This window comes from Copidosoma floridanum, unplaced genomic scaffold, assembly GCF_036245765.1.
Source record: "Copidosoma floridanum isolate Cflo_tuat_1 unplaced genomic scaffold, Cflo_Japanese_pri ptg000014l, whole genome shotgun sequence".
Lineage (NCBI taxonomy): Eukaryota > Metazoa > Arthropoda > Insecta > Hymenoptera > Encyrtidae > Copidosoma > Copidosoma floridanum.
Genome location: NW_028321891.1, coordinates 4,359,508 through 4,381,772, shown reverse-complemented (window position 1 = coordinate 4,381,772; position 22,265 = coordinate 4,359,508). Strand labels below are relative to the sequence as shown.

At 34.1% G+C, this 22,265-nt stretch overlaps 6 protein-coding genes across 12 annotated transcripts; 3 read left to right on the top strand and 3 right to left on the bottom strand.

Annotated features, from left to right (window-relative positions):
• Window positions 1-149: 149 nt before the first annotated feature.
• CYLD (ubiquitin carboxyl-terminal hydrolase CYLD) lies at window positions 150-5,474 on the top strand. The gene is made up of 11 exons (XM_014361063.2): window positions 150-1,070; window positions 1,157-1,295; window positions 1,380-1,658; window positions 2,167-2,342; window positions 2,415-2,531; window positions 2,593-2,813; window positions 2,878-3,050; window positions 3,120-3,416; window positions 3,522-3,637; window positions 3,719-3,935; window positions 4,038-5,474. Exons 1-11 carry the CDS (start codon window positions 576-578, stop codon window positions 4,229-4,231), a joined length of 2,424 nt encoding a protein of 807 aa, XP_014216549.2. The 5' UTR covers window positions 150-575; the 3' UTR covers window positions 4,232-5,474.
• A 304-nt stretch (window positions 5,475-5,778) lies between these two features.
• On the bottom strand, window positions 5,779-8,974 carry Maf1 (repressor of RNA polymerase III transcription Maf1). The gene is made up of 5 exons (XM_014361057.3): window positions 7,194-8,974; window positions 6,966-7,115; window positions 6,560-6,841; window positions 6,382-6,501; window positions 5,779-6,307 (listed from the first exon to the last, which is right to left on the bottom strand). The coding sequence occupies exons 1-5, from the start codon at window positions 7,274-7,276 to the stop codon at window positions 6,235-6,237; spliced, it is 708 nt and encodes a 235-aa protein (XP_014216543.1). The 5' UTR covers window positions 7,277-8,974; the 3' UTR covers window positions 5,779-6,234.
• A 349-nt stretch (window positions 8,975-9,323) lies between these two features.
• Window positions 9,324-11,857, bottom strand: LOC106645257 (uncharacterized). Of its 2 annotated transcripts, XM_089591909.1 has the most exons (6): window positions 11,611-11,857; window positions 11,249-11,534; window positions 10,973-11,084; window positions 10,738-10,906; window positions 9,904-10,593; window positions 9,324-9,811 (listed from the first exon to the last, which is right to left on the bottom strand). In XM_089591909.1, the coding sequence occupies exons 3-6, from the start codon at window positions 11,079-11,081 to the stop codon at window positions 9,739-9,741; spliced, it is 1,041 nt and encodes a 346-aa protein (XP_089448035.1). In that variant the 5' UTR covers window positions 11,082-11,084; window positions 11,249-11,534; window positions 11,611-11,857; the 3' UTR covers window positions 9,324-9,738. The 2 variants fall into 2 exon arrangements, with proteins under 2 accessions (XP_089448035.1, XP_014216563.2); XM_014361077.2 differs by having other exon boundaries at window positions 9,904-10,551; window positions 10,738-10,894; window positions 11,249-11,852.
• A 1,273-nt stretch (window positions 11,858-13,130) lies between these two features.
• Window positions 13,131-17,181, top strand: Akt (AKT serine/threonine protein kinase). Of its 3 annotated transcripts, none has more exons than XM_014361102.2 (8): window positions 13,131-13,280; window positions 13,395-13,549; window positions 13,981-14,248; window positions 14,335-14,560; window positions 14,695-14,892; window positions 14,953-15,223; window positions 15,305-15,541; window positions 15,640-17,181. In XM_014361102.2, the coding sequence occupies exons 2-8, from the start codon at window positions 13,465-13,467 to the stop codon at window positions 15,972-15,974; spliced, it is 1,620 nt and encodes a 539-aa protein (XP_014216588.1). In that variant the 5' UTR covers window positions 13,131-13,280; window positions 13,395-13,464; the 3' UTR covers window positions 15,975-17,181. The 3 variants fall into 3 exon arrangements, with proteins under 3 accessions (XP_014216588.1, XP_014216587.1, XP_089448300.1); XM_014361101.2 differs by having other exon boundaries at window positions 13,340-13,549; XM_089592174.1 differs by having other exon boundaries at window positions 13,131-13,549.
• A 153-nt stretch (window positions 17,182-17,334) lies between these two features.
• LOC106645274 (acid phosphatase type 7) lies at window positions 17,335-20,417 on the bottom strand. 3 transcript variants are annotated; one of them, XM_014361104.2, is made up of 8 exons: window positions 20,207-20,417; window positions 19,834-19,920; window positions 19,154-19,256; window positions 18,944-19,060; window positions 18,659-18,856; window positions 18,220-18,547; window positions 17,956-18,138; window positions 17,335-17,864 (listed from the first exon to the last, which is right to left on the bottom strand). In XM_014361104.2, exons 4-8 carry the CDS (start codon window positions 19,041-19,043, stop codon window positions 17,357-17,359), a joined length of 1,317 nt encoding a protein of 438 aa, XP_014216590.2. In that variant the 5' UTR covers window positions 19,044-19,060; window positions 19,154-19,256; window positions 19,834-19,920; window positions 20,207-20,417; the 3' UTR covers window positions 17,335-17,356. The 3 variants fall into 3 exon arrangements, with proteins under 3 accessions (XP_014216590.2, XP_014216589.2, XP_089448301.1); XM_014361103.2 differs by lacking the exon at window positions 19,834-19,920; XM_089592175.1 differs by lacking the exons at window positions 19,834-19,920; window positions 20,207-20,417 and adding an exon at window positions 19,960-20,044.
• Window positions 19,979-22,195, top strand: eIF3g1 (eukaryotic translation initiation factor 3 subunit g1). 2 transcript variants are annotated; one of them, XM_089592176.1, is made up of 3 exons: window positions 19,979-20,125; window positions 21,048-21,495; window positions 21,584-22,195. In XM_089592176.1, the coding sequence occupies exons 2-3, from the start codon at window positions 21,048-21,050 to the stop codon at window positions 21,991-21,993; spliced, it is 858 nt and encodes a 285-aa protein (XP_089448302.1). In that variant the 5' UTR covers window positions 19,979-20,125; the 3' UTR covers window positions 21,994-22,195. The 2 variants fall into 2 exon arrangements, with proteins under 2 accessions (XP_089448302.1, XP_014216583.2); XM_014361097.2 differs by lacking the exon at window positions 19,979-20,125 and adding an exon at window positions 20,398-20,631.
• The last annotated feature ends 70 nt before the right edge of the window (window positions 22,196-22,265 follow it).

Below are 22,265 nucleotides of genomic sequence, written 5' to 3'. Positions count from 1 at the left end.
TTTAATGCTACTACTTTAAATAGTACGGCAATGGGGCAATTTAGGCATTGGAAAAGAACTTTGAAACATTTTTTGATAACAAAATAAGAGGAAAGAAGTAATATGCAGTGTTACCAACTAATACGTGTTTGTTGTATACAATGCAGGTTGTACACTCCCACGACAACGTAAATTCTAGCAAGTGGTACGTGGGAGGAGGCCTACCGTATAGAACGCGTGTGTTATTGATGGGCTTTGCTCTGTTACAGTCAATATTTTTTGGCATTTAAAGTTTAGATACATTTGTTTACATTTTCTGATGTTTACATGCCAAGTGGATAACTCAATAAGTGTTGTGTACATCTAACGGAACAAACCAAAAAGTATATTGCATGGATTTTACAAAGACTTCAATTAATAATTATTATAATGCACATCAGTCACTCTGCAGTTGTACACAAGAAACGTTTTAAACAAAATTTAGCTACCAAGGACTGAGACCTGCAACAAAAGGCATTCAGTTGTTTTTTTTTAATTTGTTCTGTTGTACTTTAATTTTTATTGTTGAGCAGTTTATAACTGAATAATTGGTGATAATGGAAGAAAACTGGAGTAAATTCAATAATCTAAAAATTCAAGGCATTCCAAAAATCAGATATTATGTGGTAAAAAGAGAGACAGTTTTGATTCGTTTGAAGGGCAATTGTAAAGCGAATGTTAGCCAAGTGCAGCCTGGAATGCTTGTACAAGCCATTGGAGATGTAGTTAATAAGGAAGCATTAACAGTGCAAGTGTACAGTGAGAGTATGGAAATAATTTGGCACAAAACAGAGTGGAAGTGTCATCCAATCGATCTTATTCCTGTTTCGTGTTTAATTTGGCATCTTTTAGTTCCCGTTTCAAGCTTGGAAGAAAGGTTTAGACTGGCAAGTAACGGAGAATTTTGCAAAAATGTTGATAAACTTGAATTAAATAGTACTGTCTGGTACTGTGAAGGATCAAACAATCCTAGTACTCATTTGGCTACTGTAAAATTTATTGGTCCTGTACCAGAGTATGGAGATGGGTATTACTTTGGCTTAGAAGTTCAGGTGAATTAAAATTTGTTGAAAAAAAAAAAACATATCTTTTTTATCGGCAAATATAAGTATCGTAAATACCATTTTTTCTCATGTAGGACAATCCAAACATTGGACCTTGTTCCATAGTACAAAAATATTTACCCACAGTTCATTCATCAGGCACGTTTGCTACTATTAGTAACATTAATACACGACAAACTAAAGCTATGGACGATATCAGGAACTTTGAAAAAAGTATGTACTATCCTTTACAATAAACAATATTCTATGTTAATTTTATGATTGCGATAAAAAAACATTTTATTTTCTTTTTTACAGATTTCATGTCCAATGATTTGTTAAAATCCAATAAGACTGATAATTTATTTGCCACTAAAAATAAAGATGTTTCTAAGAGTAAGGAAAATGTAGATACATTGCAAACAAATAAATTTTCCTCACTTATTGATACTGATAATAATAATCGGTCTGCCAGGCCTCCAGAATATTATGTTTCAAATGTAATTAAGGTGACTAGGCCTAATTCCATCGATCAACTGCATTACAATAAACAATCGTACAGAAATGTAAAATATTTTGATCCTCTTTCAAACTCAGGTAAATTGAATAAATCAATTTTTTTTCTTTTAATTCAATGATTTACTATGAAAAATAATGGGAGCTTATTAGTTTAACTTGCTTGTGATTTGGAAGAGTTAATAATAGCTTAAGGGGACGGGGAGGGAGAGGATTTAAAATTAGACGCCAACTTGGATGCTCTTGAAGCAACCAGTAAAGTCTTTAAGTCTCGGCGATTCTTGAAATTTATCTAAAATGGCTACATCTTTGCAAGATATACCAGTTTCTGTGCTAGAACATAAGTGGAGTAGACATAACTCACACTCTGGTGAAAAAAGTAATTTTATCATTCATGTAGCTTGCAATTCTTTTACCTACTTTTTATAATTTTTTTCTTTTTTTTATTAACTTATAGATCACAATGTTATAAGCACCTCTAATGGAATTTGTAAAATAAGCAAGCAATTTTTTAGTCTTGTGTATAAGTTAATATGTGCGCGTATACGTTCATACATACGTTTTGATTTTTTTAACAATTAATTTTTAGATGAAGAGCTAGACATGACACCTATAATTGATCAGCAACTTCCTAAAACCAATGATTTGAGGATTGATACATGTGTAAAAGTGCTTGTACATGGTGAAACTCATTATGGAGTCATTCGTTGGATTGGATCTCCCGAGGGCAATAATACTAATAAAATTATGGCTGCTATTGAGTTGGTATGTACAAAAAATGAAAAAATTAATTTTTATCAGATTGAAATTTTTAACGTATCAATATCCTAATGTTAGGACGATATTCATCCATCAGCTACAGATGGGACTTATCAAAATGTTAGATATTTTCAATGCAGCCCACAAAAGGCTTGGTTTGCTGATTTATCTGAATGTAGACAATATGATGTTGCAGTAAGTTACAAAATGAGTAACTAAGCTTTTCACATATGTCACCTACTTGTCATATTTGCAGGCCAGCAACTGTTATTATAAGTCTTATTTACAAGATTTTGAACCAATTCAGAGTTTAATTGTGAGAGACATATTACCTCCCATATCCGTTGGAATTAGAGATTTAGAAAAAATATGTGGTAAAAACCGTGGCATCCAAGGGCACCACAACTCTTGTTATTTAGATGCCACACTGTTCAGTATGTTTGCCTTTACTAGCGTGTTTGATAATCTTTTGTCCAGGTAAAATTATTTAAATTAATTAAAATTAAAATTAATATTTTCATCAATGCCAATGTTTTTTTAGGCCACCGAATGAAAAAGACTGTTCCGAGTATACAGAAGTTCAAAAAGTTTTACGAGAAGAAATAGTTAACCCTTTGAGGAGAGAATTGTATGTTGGAGCTGATCATGTTATGAAATTGAGAACTCTGCTCGAAAGATCGTCTTCCATTTCTGGGTTAACAAGTGAAGAAAAAGGTCAGAAAACTTTGAAGCTCGAACTCACGAATATAATTGAGAATTAACTTTTTTTTTTCTTCTCTTTAGACCCAGAAGAATTCCTGACTTCTCTAGTTGCACAAACTTTAAATGCCGAGCCATTTTTGTTGTTAAGTTCAGGACAAGATGCGTATCATTATCAACTTTTTGTTGAAAAAGATGAACGCCTCGTCTTACCTACGGTGCAACAACTGCTTGAGCAAAGTTTCTTAACAAGTGACATTAAACTGAAAAAGGTACCTTCGTGTTTTATAATACAAATGCCACGCTTTGGAAAGGCATTTAAAATGTATTCTAAAATACAACCGACATTATTGCTAGATGTAACAGATATAATTGAAAATTGTAAGTACCCATTGACAACAATTATGTAGCTAACACGATAAACAATTCTTTTAATAAACACTATTGTATAGAATTTTCATAAAAATTGTTATTATGTGATTGTAGCTCCCAGGCAATGCACGGTGTGCGGTAAATTGGCGAAATTCGAATGTAAAGAGTGTTACGGACAACGTGGTGAAGGTTTAGAAAGCACAGCATACTGCAGAGAATGCCTTGATAGGGTACTTTCGTCAGAAACATTAAAATTCCACATACCTATTGTCACGTCTCTTATACATTGTAAAAATGTGTGTACGTTTTAGGTGCACAAACATGAAAAGAGAAATAACCATAAGCCTAAAAACATCGTAGTGCCACCTGAGTATAATATTTTGAGTGAACATCAACCAGTGCCAAGATTGTATTTAGAACTATTGGCAGTTGTTTGCATCGAAACATCCCATTACGTATCGTTTGTCAAATGCGCTCCTGGTTCTGACGCCGAATGGTGTTTCTTCGACTCGATGGCAGACAGGATTGGTAAGCTCAAGTTTTATTACATGCTCACAATCATGAATATTTTATACTGCATAATAATGATAAACCATCTTGATTGAAATTAACCGTCTACCTCGTTAATAGGTGAACAAGACGGTTACAATGTTCCCGAAGTGGTGGCTTTTCCAAACCTTCCATATTGGTTGAGCGAAGAAGGAGCGAAACGTTTGTCCACTGTAAGTGACGACCGCTTACTTCCTGAACACGCAAAAAGACTTTTGTGCGATGCGTATATGTGTATGTATCAATCGCCTAGTATTGCCACTTATAAACACTGAAGTGTTAATGGGTATGTAATTGACAATTTAAAAAATTTTCTTTTCAACATGTTAAACATGTACGTAAAAAATTGCTCGATTTTTACAAAAAATGTATGAAATGTGTATATAGTCGATTAATCGTGTTTTTAGAAAAAATTCGTTTCCAATACAATGAACAAAATTACCAAGTATTAATTTATTACTACAAGTATTAATGTATCGCTCACTATTTGGGTCTCTAAATAATACCTTTATAAAAGGTTTCGCGTCATTCACGTAAAATTCCGTGCCCTTAAATAAACATGATTAAAGCTCGCGCCCCTTGTACCAAATAAAATTTTTCAAGTATCGTAATGCGAGTATTTCCACAATTCTATAATATTGTTCAATTTAATTATGATCCATGTCATTCAGAATTCATCATACTTCATTTGAATTTTATACACCATCATAATTAGCAACATGTACTTCGATAAACGTTATTTAAATTTTCATGCATGAATTACATTTTATACATTTTTCACATATATTTCACATTATTTACGTGCATTGTGTGCAATGTATAAGGGAACAAACCCACTGATAACTTATTCATAGTGTTTTTATACATTAAATTTAAGTTCAAATTTAATAAAAAGTTTTTTTTACGTATTTTTACGCCTATGCAATCTTTAGTGTAAATGTTAATCGTTATACTTACCTATATAACCAAAATAGTAATACAGAGTACACACGCTGAAGTCTAAAAAAATATCAACATTTTCGGATAATAGTTCAGAAGTGTGTACAAATATATTTTTATATAAAAAACCATGATGTCGATGAAATAAAATAAAAATATTTTAGTACCCCATTCATGCATGCTACTGCAATATCTATGAGGAATTCATTTTAAGAATAGATTACGCGGTATTGATTTATGTAAACATACAGTATTTTTTAAAGATCCTTTTACTTAGCGTGATTTTATCATTTTTACTACATTAGAAAATTATTTAATTTTTAGTTTAATGAAATCACAAGTGCCAAAAAAACTCGTTCTGCCAAACCCGTGCGATTGAAATGAACGTCTTACTACTTTTTGATCAATGATACGTTTGCTAACGTGATTAAATTATAAAGTAATTGCCATTCAATTCAAAAGGTCACTGATTGACTGCATTACGAGTAATATAAACACTAGACACATCTGAGAACGCACTATTGTTTGTAAATGTTGTAACTTTGTGACTTTAAAATTTACTGAATGGATGATACATGATAAGAATGTTTTTTTTTTAATTTTTAATGTAATTGTTATTTTTTATTATTAAAATAGAAAAGAATATTTCAATTTTTTTTGTAACTTTGTTGTTTTATGTTATAGTGGATTAAAATGTTTTAAAAATCATATGTCTTAAATAAACAGTTTACATTGTAATGAAATAAAATATTGTTACATACAAACAGTCTCTTACTTTGATGATTTCCAATATTTTTATTTACTTATACTTATATTTCAGTCACTAACAATTTATAATTTTCCTTCTGTTATTGAAAAAGGCAAATGATATAAGAGTCAAATAAGTCGATTGAAACATTTATTGAGTTTAACAATTTATCACGAAAGTAGTATGAGAAAGTGAATAATTTAGAGATCAGGCATATTAAATCTAATTTTCAGTTTTATCTATCTATAACTGAAGCTTTCGTATTTTCGAATGTAAGTATTCTTATGATCAATAGTCTAGCTATAAAAAAAACCAATAGTTGTACAACATTGAAATTCAATATCACGTAAGTTATTTAAAAAAAATCTACATCAGTAATTATTTAATATAATTTTATAAACTTTTTCGTACTAGTTTCAAAATTTATATATTAGTCTTTTTTTTACATATAATCTAATTTTCGATTCTCCCAGCATTTTTGAAAAAAATGAAAAATATTTAATTTTATGATACATTGATAAACTAGTACTATGAATGATGGAGCAATTCATTATTCAATTAATTTGACGATTTTCGATATTGTTATTTTACTTAATAAGTATCTTCATCATCTTCATCCATAGGGAAATCACTACCAATACCAGAATCTAGTGCATAAAGTGGGCTGCAAAATAAATCGCATTATAACTTTTTACACGAAAAATTGTTGAAGGAAATAACTTTATATCTATAGCTTACTTTATTGCTCTGCAGGTGAAAAAAACAATTCTTTTGAGCTTCTTATTGTAAAAAAAATAATTAAATGACCACAAACATCCGTCTTCTCCGAATGGATCAGATGCCAAATCAGGATTGTAACTATGATGATAGATTCATGAATTAGTTTTGTTCGATATCAACAGTTTTGTTGTATTACCTGTAGATATCACATTCATTCATGGATATTTCATCTTCAATGGTAGCCCATAGCGCAGCTCGCAAGGTACGATAATGATCTCCCACTGTGGCGCTTAAATTGCTGTCAACAGCATTCATGACCCACTGTAAACTAGGCTCTTTGCTAAACTCGTGACTTTTTGCATCGGAAAAATCGTAATCCGGAGAAAATGCTGAATTCAGAGTTGCAATCAAATAAAACAAAGTTTTTCGACTTATTGTATCACACAGTGGTCCTTCTTCATCACCGGAAATACTACGGCTAAAAGAATATTCAGACGTATTATTAATTTGAATGAAAAAAAAAAAAAAAAAAAGTAATTTTTGGCCATTTCAATATTGTTTACATATAAAAAAAAATTTTTCAATTAAAAACAAAATCATACCTGTAGTGACTTTGTGCTGGTGATGTACCAAGAGATGTTTGAGGTGGAGATAATGCTTGAAAATCGTGCGGAGAAACTCCTTGCTCTGCATTAAAGCGCTTGTAAAGCTGTTTATCGTTTCCGGCCATTTTACATGAATAGCTCTCAATCCTGTTTTTAAGCCAACAAAATGGACAAATTAAACGATAAGAACATATACATATATTTTTTTGAAAACAAAGTACCTACCTTCCAATGATTTTGCTGTCACCAGTTGTTATTGACAAAGCATTGTTGATCGCTTCGAAGCGCGTACTCTCCAACAGTTTCATGTTTGCTACTTTTTCCTCACAGGATACGGAAAAAATGTATTAGACAGGAGGCTTTGCAACTGCTTCTGATTTCACGTACAGCTTGTGAATGAGGGCAAACAACAACAACAATTGCCTTGGATGGTATCCTTGGCTTAAAACTTTTTTCCAATTGGGTGTTGGCCCTTACGCTCATTCAATAGCGACGAAGAAGATAACAACTCTGACAACTTTGCAATGTCGTGGGGTCCTTACTCATTCTCGTTTTGTGTATGAAAATACCTTTTCTTTTCGAATGTACAAAATTGATCGAATGCTCAAATGTAGCTCCTTTAACGTTGTCTTGAGGGTACATCACAAGGCAAGTGGATCGAGTGTTTGGCAAAAACAAAGCCAAGCGATGATAATAAATACTTGGAAATTTATTGCCCGTCGCAATAAAGAAAACACAATCTACCACACAGAGTCTGGCAGAGTTTTGTTTGTTGATTAAAACTTTGAATTAGCACTCGACTAACACACAACACTGCACACACACACACGTACCCGCACGCACACCCGCACAGGCTTGTACCCGTCCGTCACTTTGGGGTATATCGGTATATGCTTGATGTACTTTATTTTTGGCCACTGAATCGCAGCCAAGGCTCTTCTCTTCGCTGCGTTAGCACTTGTACTTTGAGTACCTAAATAAATATGTCTATAATTAAAGTAAGTACACTCTCAATAACTGGGGGCCACTCACTCCGGCACGGGTGATAATACTTATTATACAGACACAAAGAAATTTCGGAGTAGCCTCTGCGTAAGAGCTCCGTTACGTATCAACAACTCCAGTCTACTGTATACACACACCACCTATATATCCTAGGACGCCGCAACGAGTACATATAGGTATAATGAACTCTTACGAGAGAAAAGTGTGCTTATACACACACACACACACACACACACACACACGTACGCACGAAGGAATGAGCGAATGAGGATGAGGGAGAAAGAGCCGATGATAACACACAAAGAACAACGGTGGAGACGAATGACGCCGAGCGAACAATTAACAAAACACACAAAATTCAAATAAACATAGGTATAATGATCCGCACATTAGATCGACTGCTGTAGCAGAATACAATCCATGATCGCAAACATTATTAATAATTTTTTCAAAGGGATAAATAAATGGCCGTCTCTCTTGACTTTTTTTTTTTTGCATACAGAGTGTTTAGAGAGAGAGAGAGAGTGGATACTGGATAGCGGTCGAGAGTGGCGCGGATACAGAGAAGTATAAATTGACTGCTTGTCAGTGAACGTCAAAAAAAGAGGAGGCTCCTGGGCGCTGGCCCGCTACAAACTGCGGCTCCTTTCGTTTTATATGATATAAATGCACTTGCTACACACACACTGGATGATAATATCCTATATAGGTACTTTGACCTTCAACTGCGATGTGCACTCGACGCGCTATGTATACGCATATACGTGACTTGTTTTTTTTATTGTTTATCCTTTGTGAGGATGAGTTTCACCTCGGGCGAGTCTACGCCGTAGTAACTGATATGGAAAGCTTATTTGGTGAGCACTCGAATGATATACCTAACTGTGTGATGTATAACACAATGTACTTAATTGCGTATTAAACTAATGTCATGTAGCTATTCTTTCGCGCTCATTAAACTGCGTCGTTCCAAATTCTCACGATTCGATTCGCGATCGACGCGCTACACACTGCAGTTATAAAAGTTGTCTTTTCTCCTCTCCTAGAATCTCCTCCTCTATTATCTCTTGGTGTCTTGGTTGACTTGGTTCTCTGTAATGTCAAGTCAGTCGTCAGTGACTCTGTTCTTTGAGTCACTCTGACTTAGTACGCGGAAAAGGAAATAAAGACCGTAAAAACGCAAAGACAATGAGACAATGGATATCTCACTCGATAAAGTGATTTCCGCTATTATTGACTCATTATAAAAAAAGAGGTTTGATTGTGCATGAATTTAAAAGAATAATATTGAACGAGCTATTCAATAAATATACGATAAAAACAATATTACGATAATTTTTTTTTTTTTTATTCTAAATATTTCTTTGCATAAATGTAATATAAAAATTATATCGATTCAGGTTTACAAAAATCTCAAAAAATGTCTGTAGGAAGACACGCCGAGTATAAACTTAATTTTACGTGATAAATTAAATAACATATTACAAACATGGGCAAGCAATATAAGTCAATCATAAAAAAACACTACATTTCAAAAGTATACACATCAATAATGTAGTTGTCAATGATTTAAATGAAATAACAAAAATCGTACAACTTGAAAAAATATAACTATGAAGGTGATTCTTAACATTTAGAGAGACATTGATAATAAAAGAGCAATATCCTGAAAGTGTCAAAAATCACATGAGATATATAATTATGATAAAAAATAAATATATTTGTATCGATGGCAAGTTTCAGTTAAGTGGTAACGTTTCGTGGGTCACACATTCGCATTATTAACAAACTGTAAACAAACTTTAATATCACTGTAGTCATCCACCATTGATCTGAGCCTAAAAAAGATACATGTGTATACAGTAAACAATTAAGAAAAGTTTCTAAATGTGTGTCAAGCAAGGTACTCACGGGTACTCAAGATACTCACTTATCTCTATAAACGTTCAACATTACTTTGGAGAAAGTTCCATTTTGTAGAGCGTGCATACAAAATTCTACCAATTGCTTGTAACACTTTTGAGTTGTGCTATGCATTCCTTGATTTTTCCATTCTGGAAGTTCTTTCGTTATCGTCCAAGCTGCAAAGACATACTGAATCACAGCTGTCCAGTGTTGAGATTCTAACAAGTTGTAACCCTGCTCTTTAAGAACTTTCTGAAAATTTTCTAAATGAACGTAAGCTCTACTGTAGTCCGATTCGTCAATATTTGACGAAACTAAACTGGCATAAACATTCTGTCTCAGAAAAGTTAATTTTTCTCTTAGCGGTTGAATATCAGCTACTGGCATTCTTTTCATTACAATATCACGTAAATTGTCAGTTGGAGACAATGCTTTGTCTTCCTGCATCGCTACCAAGTCCATGATCATTTTAACCAACTGCTCATGACTAAGGCCCCTCAATCCATTTGCCAAGTTTCCAGTAAATGGTTTCATACCTATGAGTCTCTCCCTTTTTTCTGGTGAAACCATTTCAATATCATCACTGTCATCTAAATGAAGCCGCTTTTTAGGGGTACTTCTCAACGTAATGCGAGACTGATTTTTCGATGGACTTTGAACTGGAGTATGGTCTCTGAAAATCAAAGAAAAATCCGATGAGTTTACATAGTCTCTGCTTAATATCACAGTATTTTGTGTGCTTTTTAACTTTTGCACTTCTGCATATTAATGAAAAAAGATAAAACTAAAATAAGACATTGCAAGTCCAAGTCTTTGTTTCTTGGGTTTATACAAAGTTAAAAAAATTAGCTTGCACTACCTGAAGAGGCTGTCTCGTTTGATGGAATTGGCATCTGGTGACCAAACAATTGACCTACGTCTACCTCTTTTTTGAATTACGATTTCATCGGGGCTTGGAGCAGAGCCCCATGAATCTGAACTGTACCTTCTGATTACGGGATTCGGCTCTACAGTAACTATAGAAGAAAACCATAACAAATGATGGAGTGTTTCTAAACACATAGACATTAATAAAAGAGAGTCTCTCACTGTACCTGGCGAAACATTTGTACTGGTTGAGTCAGGAATCATAGCCAGAGCTTGTCTAGCTGACCGTCTTCTGGGGACATCAGGCCTGCGAAGTCTGTGATTTGGTGTAGTCATTGTCTTCAGCCAACAATAAAAAATCGTAAAGTCAATATTTGAATGAACATCCGCTTGAAAAGAAAAATTTCTTCTCGTAAACAATATTGGTTTTTAACCAAAAAAAAGCGACAGTAAATAAAAAAGTTTTGTTCTTCAAGGCAAGAAGTCTTTATTTACCAACTTACCAAGATTATACCGGGCAGCCCTAAACTACCCCTAATAGAGCAGTAGCAGCAACAAAACAGCAAGTACACGTTAATTTTTTTTCGTCCAGGCTCCTTTTGAACATAAATAAGAACTCGAGCGATCAATCTCTCCTGAAAATCTCACTCGCGTATCTCTCCTGCATTCGAATAAGCACAATAGCAAAAAATCTTTTTTTTCACAGCACACTATTTCGTCACTGATAATAGATCCTTGGCTCCATTGTCCTCGACACTTGCGACAACTCGACCGGCGAATGCAGTCTCGCTACAAATGGAAAACATCAGTTTTCATTGAATTAAACACTGCTAAGCAACAACAAACAATAACGACGAAGACAAACGCGAAAAAAACGTTGACAGTTATGGCGGGAAGTGTACCCGGGTGTTCTGGGCGAGTGCGACTTGATGGGTATCAGGTATCAGAATTATGCTCGTGACTACAAGTCGTTGGTCGGTTGGTCGACCGCTTGTTGGTCGTCGGTTGCATGATTCGTTCTCGTTCGTTCTCGTTTTGCGTCGTATTGACGAAGGGTGTATAATACCTACACACCTACACAACACGACGAGTCCACACGGAGGGAAAAATCATGGAGCTAACGCTTAGCGGCGATGGAAGTGCCCCCCCTTTTTTGAACCTATGTGATTGGCTCATGACATGACGCGTGTGCCTTTAACGCATGTAAGCTTATGTTGTGTTACGTTTTTTTACATTTTCTTTATGTTTTGGTATGATTTACCACATGCTGTTATACTTATACTTTTTCATAATAGTTACTCAAGTTTTTTTCATTTAAGGCAAATTTTATTCGAAAATGTAAGGAAATGTGTCTAAAAGTTATCAATGATAATAATATATAAAAAAGTGTAATAAACTGCAAAAAACTGTAAGCTGTTATAAAACATTACAGATGACAACACTTCCTTACAGTTTATTAGAGTTTACTACAGTTGCTTTTTCACGAGATTCAAGTGTCTTTTTAGAATTATAATAAAATGTAACGAATCGTAAGACAATGTGTTGGGTTGTAGTTGACTATAATCAAACGTAACAAAACGTAACAAACTGAGGGATATGCATGTTGGTGATCGGAGATTTAAACTGTTGGCTAGCACAAAATCGATTTATTTAATAATACAATTCGTTGAGTTTCGTGTGATTCAATGATCTGGTAATGGTCAACATTATTTTTTGGCGTGTATTACATAAATTTTGTGTAACGGGAGTAAGGGCCGGGGGTGTCATGTCTTTCTTTTAAATTTTCGAATTAGCGAGCTGCCAACAAAGTGGCAACAAAACGTGCCAGAATCTAGGGTTTTTTTCAAGACGGTTCCCCTAGAATAGTTAGACAGGCGCTTCTTGCGCCGCTTGCAGTTTACGTCTGAATTTACGAGATCTGCAACGCTAGATGGCGCAGATACACTAATACACGATGAAATTTATGAAATTATGAAAATTTCATCATGAAAAAGAAAAATTTACAATAAGTACCAGAATACTTACCTACCCCAACACCCGCGTTTAACTTTAACCAGATAACCAGAATGTCTGGCGTTTATCGGGTTGTTGATGGTGTTGTTGTAGTTTTTCCCTGCAAGCGTAATAGCCGAGGTAATAGCTACCGAGAGTACCGCGCTGAGGCTGAGGCTGAGGCAACTGAGCTGAGTTACTGAGCACTTATTATAGCTGAGATAGTAGTGCACGACGCGTAACGCGCGTACGTCGTATGTACATACCTATACTGGCATATACCTACCTTGTTGTTCAGTGGTTCTTAGAGAATATATACATGTACAATATATAAGAGTTGGTTCATGTTGGTTAATTTTCTGGATGTTTCAAAATTTAGCTTATTTTAGCACAAGACACAAGAGTACAAGACACGACAAGACATCCAACGAATTGTATACCTATAGTATGCGCATGCAATATATATATATACACGATGGTATCATGGTATACCTACATCGTACATCGTACTTTGACCGCTGGTATTAATCGTGAGTGAGTCAAGTGAGTGCGCATTACTTGAATCGGATTGATCGTCATCTAAACTCGTGATGTGTTTCTAGGTTTCTTCTAAACTGCTATCATACATTTTTTTTTTTTACAAACTCATACCTATAGAGTAACAGTTAAACACCTGCCCTGGCTGGTCGTTGGTGTATGGATCAAGCTCTAGCCCATACCGGACAGGATGGCCAGCATGGGAGACGCAGCGATGAGCGTGGCGTCCACCGTCGACGAGACTGTTGTCAAAGAGGGCTGGCTTCAAAAACGCGGTATGCTTTGCTAAGTGTGAATTTTCATCCAAGTACTTGATACTCTCTACATTTATCAATGCTAACAATTCTATTTGTCCTTTTGCTTTGTTACTTACTATCCAAGAGTATGGTACATCAGTGTCAAAAGCTTTAGCTTATACAACTTTTGTCAAGGCTTGTTTTGTTTTTAAGTACCTAGGTATACTGTATTAGAAAGCTTTTTGACAAATAAGTTGAGAGTTTGGTGTAGTATACACCTGTACACTCACATATATCTATATTACTTTGTATGTGTGTGCACTTAGATGATACTTTTCTTCTGAGCATACAATCATCTATTTATTGTAAACTTAAGAGTTTATGAATCATAATAATCATTACTCATTGCTTGTGTCATTCAATACTAATTATTCAAAGATTCCTTATCTTTTCAAATATTGAATTTCTAGGTGAACACATCAAAAACTGGAGGTCACGTTACTTTGTTTTAAGAGATGATGGTACATTAGTTGGGTTTAAGGCCAAACCTGGCCACGAAATGGCCACAACTGCTCAACCTTTGAACAATTTTACTGTGAGGGGATGTCAAATAATGCCTGTGGATAGACCAAAGCCTTTCACATTCGTAATCAGAGGGTTACAATGGACAACAGTTATAGAAAGAACATTTCACGTCGATACAGAACAAGAACGAGAAGATTGGATGACAGCTATTAGGTATGTCTTTATACATTTGTACTCACTATCTGAAAACTGAGCATAGAGCATTAATAATTTAATAATTACTTACTCTATTTCATAAGGTATGTGGCAGATAGGCTTGCCAATGAAGATCAAAACCAACAATTGCCTCAAATTCAACAGTCGTCTTCCTCAGAGGATGTGGAAATGGAGTCAGTTGGTGGGAGATCTGATTCGTGTAATTCTCTAGGAGTTATTTCCACGGACGGGGGAAGTTTTGATGAATTATCTGCCAAATTCAGTGTTCAAGGAACATCTAATAGTAAATCCACAGGCAAAAAAAAAGTTGTAAGTAAATTTGATTCATATATATCTATACAGTAAAAGTATAAAATTTGATTTTTTTTTTGTTAATTTCACGTTAGCTTGGTGAAAGAATAAATATCCTGTAAAGATAATTTAATTAGTCTTTTAATTTTTAGACCTTAGAAAATTTTGAGTTTTTGAAAGTTCTGGGCAAAGGTACTTTCGGAAAGGTCATATTATGCAGAGAAAAGGCAACAGGACATTTATACGCCATAAAAATTCTTAAAAAAGACGTCATTATTCGTAAAGATGAAGTAGCCCACACGTTAACTGAAAACAGAGTGTTAAGAACCACCTGTCATCCGTTTTTAATTGTGAGTAACATTTTTTTTAACAACTAATATATTAGATCTATTAATCCGTGTACTTTTCAGTCTTTGAAATACAGTTTTCAAACGGCCGACAGGCTATGTTTTGTGATGGAATATGTTAATGGTGGCGAACTCTTTTTTCACTTGAGCCGTTCTCGTGTTTTTGGTGAGGATCGCACCAGATTTTACGGAGCTGAAATTATTTCAGCGCTCGGATATTTACATTCGCAAGGTATCATTTATCGAGATCTTAAACTCGAAAATTTATTACTTGACAAAGACGGTCATATAAAAATTGCCGATTTCGGTCTTTGTAAGGAAGACATAACATACGGTAAGTCATGTTTACTTTGCTTCACTGCTTAAATTTTTTACAATGTCAAACGTGTCAAGTAATTGTACGAATATTATGAAGGGAGAACAACAAAAACGTTTTGTGGTACTCCAGAATATTTAGCTCCAGAGGTTTTGGAAGACAACGATTACGGACGAGCTGTAGATTGGTGGGGTGTTGGAGTGGTAATGTATGAAATGATGTGTGGCCGACTTCCATTTTACAACAAAGATCATGAAAAACTGTTTACACTGATACTCTTGGAAGCTGTGAGATTTCCAAAAACTATCAGTAATGAGGCCAAGGACATGTTGGGAGGTAAGCTTATAAGCCAAGATATTCTGGTATTGGCAATACTTATTGTTTATCTGGGACACAATTGTACAATCTTTGGTGAAACTTTATCATGTATGTAGGTTTGCTGATAAAAGATCCAAATAGGAGATTGGGTGGCGGTCCAGACGATGCCAAGGAAATAATGGAACACCCGTTCTTCTCGTCAATAAACTGGACTGACTTGGTCCAAAAAAAGATTCCACCTCCATTCAAACCTCAAGTAACTTCCGATACGGACACGCGCTATTTTGACAGTGAGTTCACAGGCGAAAGCGTCGAACTTACGCCACCAGACCAAGGCTGCCTCGGCAGCGGTAGTGGTCTCAATTCTATAGCTGAGGAACAAGAACATTTCCCTCAGTTTTCCTACCAGGAGAGTCATTCTACCTCCTCGATTGTGTCCATCAACCACTGACACGACGGTTATTCAGTTTCGGCTGGTGTTTTTATAAGAATGATTAAATAAATCAGTTTGACGTTATTCAAACTTGATGCAGATAGCGGAAGGAGAAACTATCATCGATAATTTGTACTGTACATTTTAACTATTTATGCAACGGCGTTACAAGGATGTAATGATTGGCTTGCGTGATTTCTAATTAGAAAGTCTCATTGAAACTGCCTGTTGGGTTAAACTTGTGCTTATTTTTCTCCGAATTCGAGTACATACTTACTGTATGAATTTTCTATTTTCCGAAATTGAATTTTAATCTATATTGCGTCAACTCGAGTTACTGTTTTCAGTTTTTTAGGTATTTAATTTTTTCCGTTTCGTAGAATCTACTAGTGTTTATTTTAAATTCGTAACAAATGATTTCTCGTTAAGTTTATTAGTATGGTTAGTGTTTAATCCAATACTTGGGTAAAGTATCGAATAAAGTTAACTAATAATTAAGAATTAATTGTAATTGTATGGTTAAATTTTAAGTTATGTGTAAGGAAGCCTAATTTAATATAGTTTGGTTGAAAATTTTCAATGATATTATCTAATCAAGGGCGGTAATTGATTGGAAAATTGCCTTTCATAGGTCTGTGATGCTTTACACCACCATCAGTAGATATTTTTTAAAACATATCCAAGAGTGACAAGTTTATTGGATAATTAATTACCCTGGGCTATGCTTTGTAGCATCAGAGTTGTCTTGAAATTTTTTCTAATCAATGGACTTGTATATACATATACATATATACACGAAAATGTATCGAGCGTAATTTCGTTAATGAAATGTTACATTAATTATTTTGTTATAATTAAACAGTGATTAATTTATCTAATCACGAGTTTTGAATGTTGTTATAAGTTTATTATATTATATACAAGGTACAATATTTTCATATTACACTCAACGTTTTTTTTTTTTTTCTTAGTTTCGCAAGTGTAACTTTAATGAAGATTATTATCAAATTGGTACATGTGAGAATTTGGAGAACATAATTGATTTCATGAAGTTTTAAGACTGCTCTATATTTTTTAACCTTAAGATTTTAGAAAAAAAAAATCTTGTTTAAAATCGCTTGTGCTAACAGGTCCTATGGCTACGATTCAAGAATTTGTATGTTAATTGTTAGAAAATACTCTCGCAAAATCGCCTTTTATAAATGACATTTATAAATAAAATTATTCAAAATAATATTTTTTTCAAATTGATTTTCCTTTGTAAAAACGTTTTTATCTGTAACCAACATGCATTATTCAAGTCAATTGTTGAACTTGCGATAATTTTCAAGATTCGATGGTTGGTAACATCAAGAGTAAAAATGGATGAAGTAGAAAATTGGAGTAAGTGATGACAATATTTAATCTTTCAATTTTGCTTCATAAGATGGAAATATTTGATTCTTGATTAACCAGACGTGATCAATGACTTCACCTTCCTTATCATCAGAAACTTGTTCTATGTACATGTGAGTTTTGTTGTGCACTTTCATTCTTGTGTATCCATAATCTGAGCTCCGGAATGCAGACCAATCAGGTTTTTTAGGAATGAATTTCTCTCGTCCTTCTTTACATCCTGCTGAACCAGTAATAATATGCACCGGTGCTTTGTAGTTTGAGTATGGCTCCTCAAAGCTTCCATTATACACCTGAAAATTGTAAATGGGCCACAATCTTTCATAACTATGCTCATGAGCCCATATTTCTAAATCTACTTTGTGCTTTAAAAACAAATCTTCTAAGCCAAAACAATTGAGAAATGGCAATCCTGCTCTACTTAAAGTCTGATGATTCGTGCAATCATCATTATTTGAATTGCTACAGTACATGGGTCGATGACCAAAAACAACTATCCATGGTCTTTGGGTTCTGCAAATATCAATTATTATTATCAAATAGTGGATATGAACAATTATATGGACATATTTAGGTACTTCAAAAAGTTAATAAATAGTTTTACCTATTTTCAGGTGCATTTGCTTCAGTGAGGTCTCCATCGAGCCATTCGTACTGTTTAACAAGTTGCTTTAAACCATAGTTTAGAAAGTAGTAAGCCTCTGTATGCACAGCTATAAAATGTACAGGTCCCATATTAAAACTATACCATAATCCCTCAGATTCACCCGGCATCGAAAACCTTGCTCTATAAAATGATAATTTAAGTTAGTATCCAAATTATATTCGATATCCTTAATTTATAAATAAATACGGCACAATTATTTACCTATAATTGCTAAAGTTGTATGCTTCTTCGTGGTTTCCAGCACAAGTCATATACGGCATGTAAGCAGCAATTGTTTCTATTTGTTTCATAAATTCATCACCAACTCTAGCATTCTTAGTATTCATATCATACGCAAAATCGCCTACATGTATGGCGGCATCGTAAAAACCTTCTTGGGTCTCCTTTTGCAATCTTGCTAGACTTTGGGCGTTTTCATTTCCCATATCACCAAATATGACAATACGTGGTGACCATTTCTCTGATTCATCAGGTGCTGTCGTAAAGCGATAATCAGCTGACCATCCATATCGACTTCCAACGTGATAATCTGAAAAAGAAAAATATATCTTTACCAACCCGTAATACAAACGGTTCGGTCTTGATACATCAAATTCCAATTGTAATTTAATGGAGAAATATTTTTCAAATTTTCATTCACCATATTTGCTATTTGGCGTTAGATCCTCAAGGACTACTCTGTGAATGTACTGTTGATGCTTTTTTCGTCCTCCATCGACAAATTTTGTTGCATTTCCATAAGCAGTCAAAGCAAAACCTCCAATACCATATTCAACGATTGATTCATTTGTGGCTTGTATTGTACTCCAAGTTACAACGATTTCGTGAACACCATTTTCTGAAATTCATGAAATTGATTTAAAAAATATGAAACAATCGATTAAAAAATTTTGCAAAATATTATAATAAGTAAAATTTAATTTACCTCCGTATGAAATATGCACAGCCTCGGGTTGATAATGAAGTACAGATGCAACGGCAGCATTTAGTAACCCAAACAGAGCAAAAATTGTAATAACGCTCATTGTGCCCTTATAAACACCTGAAAGTTGATAATTTTGATAATTACAAATGAAGATATTCATTTTTACATAAAATCATGCAAGACAAGAGACTATGCATATCATGCACTCACCGAGAAATTTTTACGTTGTCATCAAATGCGATCGCTATAGGTCGCTAAAAAAAAAAATTTTGCTAGAGTCTTCGTCCACGCTTATCACCTACAACTCCACTTCCTGTAAGAGAACAAAGAAATCTACACTCAGTGTTATCATATAATCAGTCCTTTTTATAATTATATGTATTATTTTTTAACATGAGTAGATGATGAGTACGTGTAACGCGGTTCACGTTATACACATCCAGTATGTATTTTTAATTGTGATAAAGAATAATGTACGTTTTGTGTTCTACCGCATATCTTTTTCTATTACACTTTTAATAGTAAAAAGTTGTTTTTATCTCGACACACTTATGCCTTGCTTTTACTTCTTGGATTGTTATATTTAATTTAACAAGATCACTGGATTGAATACTTTATTTATTTCTTAGTAAACGATAATTTTTAATATGCTAAAAAAAGGCAGATAATAAATGTGTGTAGTATGAAAATTGTAATATAAAATATTGAATTGTTGCTAAGAGCGTAAAAAATAAAGCAATCGGGATTTACAAACAGTATTTGATTAAATCTTTAAATGAATGTGATTTGAAGAATTGATATTTTTTTTGTTTGTGTATACTACACTAAAAAACATGTTAGCTTCCAAAAAAAATTGTAAAAAAAACTTATTTGATATTATCGATAGATACGGATAATCTTTGGGGACTGCACACGAGATGATGGTTGATGGTGGGACCTTGTAGCCATTGTATAGTAGTTACTTATATTGAAGATGACTAAAAGAGCAAGCATTCTTTTTATTTAGATTTAAGTACCATATATCTTGATCTAACGTAGTTTTTGATCATGCTACGAGATCCCGTTATTATTTTGAGTCAACAATGAAATAGTGATCTCTCTCCCTGAATGTCAATATCGCTCGTATTCTACAAATTTTTCCAACATACCTAATAACTACAAAGGACACAAAAAAACACAAAGGTAGGTAGGTAGGTATATTTTCTATTTAAGCGTCTTTAAGCCACTGTTGAAGGAATTTAAGGATATATATTTTATACATACCTACACATCGCGAAAAAGCTAATGTGACAGAGGGTAAATGTATGCTATCGCTCCAATTGAATTAAAGTTTGGAGATTGAATTATTTTATTATATACTTAAGCAAATTATTTATCACTATCGTCAACGGAGTCAACTTCGACTATTTGTGTCTTATAACTACTGGCAGCAAGTTTTGTTTACATATACAGTTGCGGACGACGTCAGAGATGAATTCGTCAACAATTAAAGGGGCGAGAGGGGTGACTCTCTCGCGATCACGACTCCAAAACCCCCCCTCCTCTGATTTAGTTGCTACTACCGCAATTCATAACCTCTCAAGTTGCTGATCTGCTGACTGAAAGCCAGCAGTGCGAAGAAAATCTGTATTACTGTCACTTTATTCATAAACAACAAATTAAATTAGAATCACAACATAAAAAACAAAGTAAGTGATTTAATTTACTTTTGTAACCGTATTGAGATGAGATCATTATAATGGTGTAAATAGCCTGTAAACAAGATACTGTAACAGTTTTGGACAAATTTTTCAATTTTGTTTCATCGTATTTGGTTCATGTTGTTGTTGTTTTTCAAGATAAAAATATCAAAATTGTGGTTCTTTTTGAAACTTTTGCTTTTTGATACAATCAAGTGCGATCAATTTTTATTCTGTAGATGTACTTACACCGCAAATAATCATTAAACTGCCATGTGAAAACTTAACCTGTAAAATATTAGTGTCACACGTCGCAAGTGAAATTTTAGCTCTACCTGATGTTTATACTTATGTAGAAGAAGTAATAGATATTAACGAGCAATTGGTATTTTTATTACAAAAATAATAAAATATTTGTATTACAGATGCCTAGTGGATATGGCATTTCGAGCTGGGCAGATGAGGTTGAGGAAGAAGGAAATGTTACTCTTCCCCCTCCCACGACTGTAAAGGAAAATGATGTGAAAATTGTCACAGAATATAAGCTAAACGATGATAACAAAAAAGTGAAAGTAGTTCGTACCTACCGAATTGAGAAGCGTACAGTTTCCAAAAGTATTGCTGTCAGAAAAGCATGGGCCAAGTATGGAGATTCTGTAAATGATGGCCCTGGACCAAATCCAGCAACTACAGTTATCGCTGAAGATGTATTTATGCAATTCTTGTCAAACAAGGAAGAAGATAACAAGATTGAAGAGGATGTGATGGAAAAACTCAAAAGTATGGGAGATAAGGGTGTTGTCAAGTGCCGAAATTGTACTGGAGACCACTGGACCTCCAAGTGTCCGTACAAAGATACAGCTCTCATGGGCAGTAAGTTGACAATATTTTATTATAATAATAAACATATTATATCATGCTCTATGCAATATCCACTATTAATTTTCTTGGCAAATTTCAGCTAAACTCGCAGAAGACAAAAAACCAATGGCACCAACTGGATCCGGAGTTTCAGAAGTTGGAAAGCCCCAAGGTTCAAAATACGTTCCTCCAAGTATGCGTGATGGTGGCAACAAACGTGGTGATTCGATGCAAATGCAACGCAGAGATGACACGACTGCCATCAGAATATCCAACTTGTCGGAAAGTACAACAGACATGGATCTGGAAGAATTGGTCAAGCCATTCGGTGGAATCCAAAAGCTGTACTTGGCAAAAGAAAAGAACACAAACGTTTGCAAAGGTTTTGCATATGTTCATTACAAATCAAGGCAAGAAGCTGCTAATGCCATTAATGTATTGAATGGGTATGGATACGACCACTTGATTTTGAGTGTGGATTGGTCCAAACCTCCAGCGCAAAATAATTGATGAATTGAAAGTGAAATGTACACCAAGTGCCAATTATAATTGTCGAAGCGTTTTAATAAACAAATGAGAAAGTTGCAACATTTATAATTAGCACAAAACGTACGTTTGCCTGTTGAATTTCAAATTTTCCATGCGAATTCGTCTTTATCACTGTATGATTTTTAATAATTGCTGAGAGATAAAATAGATGAATTTTTTGTCATTCGATTTTTATTTTGTGCCCAAGTTTAACATTTTATCACATTATCCAACTTTTACGTTGTAAGTCTACA